This window comes from Henckelia pumila, chromosome 2 (assembly GCF_033568475.1).
Source record: "Henckelia pumila isolate YLH828 chromosome 2, ASM3356847v2, whole genome shotgun sequence".
In the NCBI taxonomy this organism is placed as follows: Eukaryota; Viridiplantae; Streptophyta; class Magnoliopsida; order Lamiales; family Gesneriaceae; genus Henckelia; species Henckelia pumila.
Window position 1 is genome coordinate 170,224,912 of NC_133121.1, and position 6,000 is coordinate 170,230,911.

The window sequence follows — 6,000 nt, forward strand, 5'->3', positions numbered from 1 at the left end:
TTTCTGCCGGTGATTTTGTATTTATGGTTTAAGTTACCTCTGGATTTTATTATTTGTGTTTTAAGATTTAATTGCATGCTTAAAACTCTGTTTGTAGTTGATTCTGGTCTGCGTCACTACATTTATTGGTATCAGAGCATGCATTGAATTTGGGATCTAGAAATACAGTTTTGGGGATAATCATTGTTGCCTTTTATCAGATGGCGGACTATGATGAGAGTCACGGTAGCGGGGTAGACGCTGGGGTGACGAGGAAAATCGTGAGAATCGCCAAGGCCATCGGCATCATCGTGATGATCGTCACCGTTTTAGTATGCATAGGTTCTTACATATGGGTCCCAAGACTTTGGTTGGAGTCGAATCTCCGGAAGATGCGGAGAATTGGTTAGAACGCATGGAAAACTGCTTTCGGGAGTTTCAGTGCACAGAGGAGAAAAATATGGAGACTGTTAACTTTGTAGTGGAGGGGCATGCTCGGAAGTGGTGGAAATCTACGTCTGCATCTTTCGTGACCGAGTGAGGTGCAACTACTTAGGCAGAGTTTCGCGCAGCCTTCCAGAAGCTGTATTTTCCTCCCGCACTTCGACAGTCAAAGGCTAGTGAACTGCTGAGTCTGAAGCAGGGCACGATGTCTATCGATGAGTATCAACAGAAGTTCTTTGAGCTATTGCTGTATTGTCCACATATTGCTGCCAGCTCTATGGCGAAGTATGATATTTTCCTTCAGGGTCTTAGTCCGGAGATCCATGGCCGTGTTGTTGTTGGTGACGACATGACTTACGTGGGTTTGGTTAGCCAATGTCGTCAGGCAGAGGACAGTCTTCGTCATAACATGTCTTTTCTCTCATCTAGACCAACCATTTCTTTGGGTCCGAGGACTCAATCTTTCAAGAAGCAGGGTGTGTCTTCTTCTTCTTCTGGTTCCGGTTCAGGTGGTGTTCAACATTTTGGGAAGAACAAAAGCCAGGGTCAGTGTGCGACTTGTGGAGGCCGTCATCTGACTGAGAAGTGTCGTAGGACAGGAGCTTGTTTCCGTTGTGGCGAGATTGGCCACATGAACAGAGATTGCACGCAGGCTGCCGGAGGATCATCGTCTAGTTCTGGTTCTCAGTCTTCCGTTCTACAGAGGTATCAGGGACAGTCTATAGGGAGCACCAATCAGAGGCCTCGTGTTTCCGGGCAGATTTTTGTGCTGAGTCAGGATCCGATTCAACAGGAGAATGAGAATGTTATCGCAGATACATTTCATCTATGTGGTATTCCTGCATTCGTTCTCATTGATACTGGTGCATCGCATTCTTTCATTTCTGCACGGTTTGTTAAGCGTCATAGATTGTCGTATGTGTCTCTAGACGTAGTGATTTCTATTTCGACCACGACTGGTCATTCTGCTTTAGCTAAGCGATTAGTCTTGGGTTGCTCTTTAGTATTCGAGGATTTTGAGATAGAGGCGAATCTTATGATTCTATCGATGGAGGATTTTGATTGTATCTTGCGTATAGATCTTTTGACTGTATATAGAGCTACTGTGGACTGCTATCAGAAGATAATGCAGTTTCGTCCGACGAAGGGCGATAGCTGGTTTTTTTTATGGTGAGGGAGGGCGACCCCCTATGCCTTTGGTATCAGCTTTGAGAGCTTGTCGGGCTTTGGAGGCTGGTGGGGAAGGATACCTGATCTATGCATCTGGTTTTATCTGATTTATTGCAGATATAATATCTTCAATTCTATTATGTAAAGAATTAATTTCTTCTCTCAAAATATTTAAATATAAATTTGTGTAATTCTGATTTTCAAAAATTGATTAATATATTTAGCAGTTACCTGTAATATATCATTATCAAAGAGTTTTGAAAAAGCAGTAAAATTTGAAATTTTATTATTTTTTTTCAATTTGAAAAGGTCGTTGAGGGGATAAAAAGATTTTTGAATTAAACCTGAATAAAGTTTATAGGTTCGTTCAATAAAATTGATATAATCGATAACAAAAGTTTTAATAAACCTGGAACAAAAAGAATTAATTTATTATACTTTTCACAAAATTTATAAAATTCACTTATGATATAATCAAACTCTGTTTCAGAAAAGCTATGAAAATACCAATTTCTAAAAAGATTCAATTTAGGAGTATAAAATTCATTATTAATCTTTTGTCTAGCAAAAGATCCATTTAAATATTTTGGGAGAAATAATTACTTCTTTACATAATAGAATTGAAGTTGTTATGTCTGCAATAAATCAGATAAATTTGATTAATATGTTTAGCAATTACCTGTAATATATTATTATCAAAGAGTTTTGAAAAAGCAATAAAATTTGAAATTTTATTATTCTTTGCAATTTAAAAAGCTTGTTGAGGGAGATATAATGATTTTTGAATTGAACCTGAAGAAAGTTTATAGGTTCGTTCAATAAAATTGATATAATTGATAACAAAACTTTTAATAAACCAGGGAACAAAAGGAATTAATTTATTATGGTTTTCACAAAATTTATAAAATTCAATTTTGATATAATCAAACTCTGTTTCAGAAAAGCTATGAAAATACCAATTTCTAAAAAGATTCCGTATAGGAGTATAAAATTCATTATTAATCTTTTATCTAGCAAAAAATTCTTTAGAAAAATCAATTTTTTGTGTATTATCCATAAATCAAGTAAAATTCATTTCTGATATCGTATCAGTTTCTCTAATGTTTTGAACATTATGAATTTCATGAACAATATTATTTTTAATAATAATAATAATAATAATAATAATAATAATAATAATAATAATAATAATAAAAAAACGTTTAAATATCTATTATTTTGTTATTTATAGTTAAAAAATGATTTGATTATTAAAAATAATTTTTATTCAATTACTTTTCATTTCTTCCGGTATCATCATTGGAATGTAATATAACTATTATTCCATTCACATTCTTATTTCATTTTAAAGTTAATTTCATTCTCACCTTATTTCTTTCCAATGTTACCAATCATGTCCTTTTAATAAAAGTGAAACAACTACTGCAAAAATATATCAAACACAGAAAGGCCAAAGACAATACAAAACCATTTTCTGTAACAAGTCATCATAAAGAAACCTCTATTACCTGAATTCTTGTCATCCGAACCTACCACGAATCGCATTTCGAAACTCTTGTGAACATACACAAAATATGGATAACATCCAGTCAGTACAACAGAATAAGAAGCACATGGAAGGGATGACACGAGTCCAGCATAAGGTGACTTTAAATCAAATATTTATACTTTACGCGAATACGACCGACCACCATTCTTATCATCTTATAGCACTCTGGTTACATGATAGTTGGAAGTTCAAGTACAGAAACCAAAAATCCTCGGGTGAGGCGACTAGCGGAAATGGTCGAGTATACTGACAAGTCACAATAGACCGACAAGTTGCAAAGAGGAAATGTTTTCATCTCATTACAAAGATAGTGGAAGAAGCATCCTTCGCTTCCTCTTCCGAGCCAGTTTTACTTGCTTTGTAATTTTCATACATAAAAGTAATAGCAGTGTAACACATAACAAAATAACAGCAAGTCTCAAATGCTTGAAATATAAGGAAACCGCCGTGAAAACAAGGAATGCTAAAATCCCGAGTTCCCATAAAACAAAGATCGCAACATCGACCCTGCAATCACGAAGGAGAAAAAAAGCAATGCATTAGAAGGAAAGTTGGAGTAGACAATTTAGTAGAAGTAAATAAGCAATCGCTAAGTATATGAATAAGTCAGACAAAGCTAACCAGGGATAGATGAAAAGAAAAACAATAATTTAAAAGGCGAACCCAACTCAAATGTTCATCTGATCAGTTTCGAATAAAATGTTTATCTGGTACCAATGCTGACTTTTGAATGGAAACAATCCATCTTACCAAAGTTACAAGTAAACAAATATAACATACTGCAACAACCAAGAAATAGGTCATGAGCATGCTTTCTTTCAACACTTTTGTCTACCATTCAAACAAATGAGTCATTCATAAAATTTTACCAATCCAAGTATCCAACTATTCTATCTTGAGAATTTATATGATAACAAGGCCTACCGTACAACTTGCTGCTATTAATGCAGTTTGTGAAGCAATTTTGCATAGAACAATTCTTGAAAATTCGTCACAAAATCCAACTAGCTACAACTTGCTGATATTAATGCAGTATGTGAAGCAATTTTGTTTAGAACAAGTCTTGATAATTTGTCACAAAATCCATCAAGCGCTATGATATTTTCTTACAGCATGTCTATAATAGACATGACTAAAAATACAGGCTTCCATGCAAAATGAGACACATGGAACTCCAGGAACATTTTATAAAATTGCATGACTATAATACACATGATTGAAACTTTGAGCTGAATTATGTTGTAACCCAAGAGAAAATTGCATATCCATGCACAAAATCTGTTTCATCAGAAAAGTCAGAGCGGCTCAATCTCATATACACTACGAAAATTAAGGAGGGTGTCAAAAAATCAATAATTTGTGATGTGTGTGAATATCAAACTACTTGGACAGAGCATGCAATGTAAATAATAGGATATTTCGTCATCGCATAAGTTGACAATATAAAATAGTTTGATCAGTCACAATTTTATAAATGAACTATTTGTTTCACGGTAATAAATGGAGAGCTAGGCGCTCTCTTATAGCCCAGACGCAGCCAGGAGTGAGCCACGCGCTTGGTGACACCCCAAGGCCAGTGGTTTAGTTGATGTGCACTTGGGAAAACGCTAAAGGCGTGCCTATGGGTTACTCCTATTTGAAGGAGGAGATGCTTCACTTTGTACCAGAGAAAGATTAAACAGCGTCGTGAAAGTGCTACAACAATAAAACAAAAAGCATTTCACTTTGACACACATAACTGTCATCACTGCAACTTTTCTTCCCACTCCCACCTAATCCTCGGCAAGACTGGTTATCGAGGTTCTCTCTATTCCTCAAACACAACATCACTAAAGTTTTTTCCAAGGCGAAGACAGTGCAGTTTATGCCGAAATTCTAAGTGCATCCACTAAGGATTATGAGTTCAAGGCTTAGGAGTAACCCGACGTAGTTAACAAAAACATCAAAGATGCTTGCCCTTCTTCAAATATCTAAATGATAAGCAACACTTCCAAATGGATAATATATTCTGTGATATTCAATCCACAATCCCGTATTCTAAAAATTCAATATTCAATAAATTATTCACCATAATGTTCTAAAATTATTCAATCAGAATTAGAAATTACCAAATGCGCGAGACCTCGACGTAATAAATTGCAGCAAGCATCCAAAAACACACGAATTATCAAGATATATGTCTTATATAAGCCAGAAATTGATCCTCTCCTAGAATTTTCCAAAAAAAAAATCAAATTAAAACTGAAAAAGATAAAAATACCTAGAAGAGGTGACTTTGGAGGTGGAGGAGAAAAAGGAGACAGAAGCCCAGTCGTATTTGGATCGAATCTGATACTCTCTCAGCTGCTCCGCCAGTTTCGATCGCGTTATCATCCTCCTTATCTCCACGCACCACCGTCCCTCCGCCCTCTCCCTTTTTCTATTCCTCCTTGCTCGCGGAGGTGTGCAACGGCGGAAGATAACCTGATTACGGCGGCGGCGATTTTGAGGTGAATTATTATTATTATTATTATTATTATTTGTCAAAAAGGAAAACATGGACCAACTTCGAATTTTCTTCGGGGCAAAACGAGGAGGGCCAGACCATGATTTGGAGGAAAATTTAGAGAAAATAAGCCTCTCTACATTTTCATTTAAAAAAATAGATCACAAATTCCTTATTTATCTCCTTGCTTAAGCTTTTTCAACTAATACAATCCGATAAACCCTCATTTATTATTTTCTAACTCTCCTCTTCTTCCCTCTTCCCGCTTTCTTCTTCTTCTTGCCACACCCAACCACTCTCCACCTGCTGAAAGAGTGGGTGTCCGGTTAGCCAACTTGTGGCTAAGGGCTTTTATGACTCTATGTAAAACAAT

At 35.9% G+C, this 6,000-nt stretch overlaps 1 protein-coding gene across 1 annotated transcript; it reads right to left on the reverse strand.

Moving 5' to 3' along the window:
- Positions 1-3,235: 3,235 nt before the first annotated feature.
- Positions 3,236-5,771, reverse strand: LOC140884114 (uncharacterized). Its single transcript, XM_073290789.1, has 2 exons — positions 5,403-5,771; positions 3,236-3,649 (listed from the first exon to the last, which is right to left on the reverse strand). Exons 1-2 carry the CDS (start codon positions 5,678-5,680, stop codon positions 3,442-3,444), a joined length of 486 nt encoding a protein of 161 aa, XP_073146890.1. The 5' UTR covers positions 5,681-5,771; the 3' UTR covers positions 3,236-3,441.
- Between the last annotated feature and the right edge of the window lie 229 nt (positions 5,772-6,000).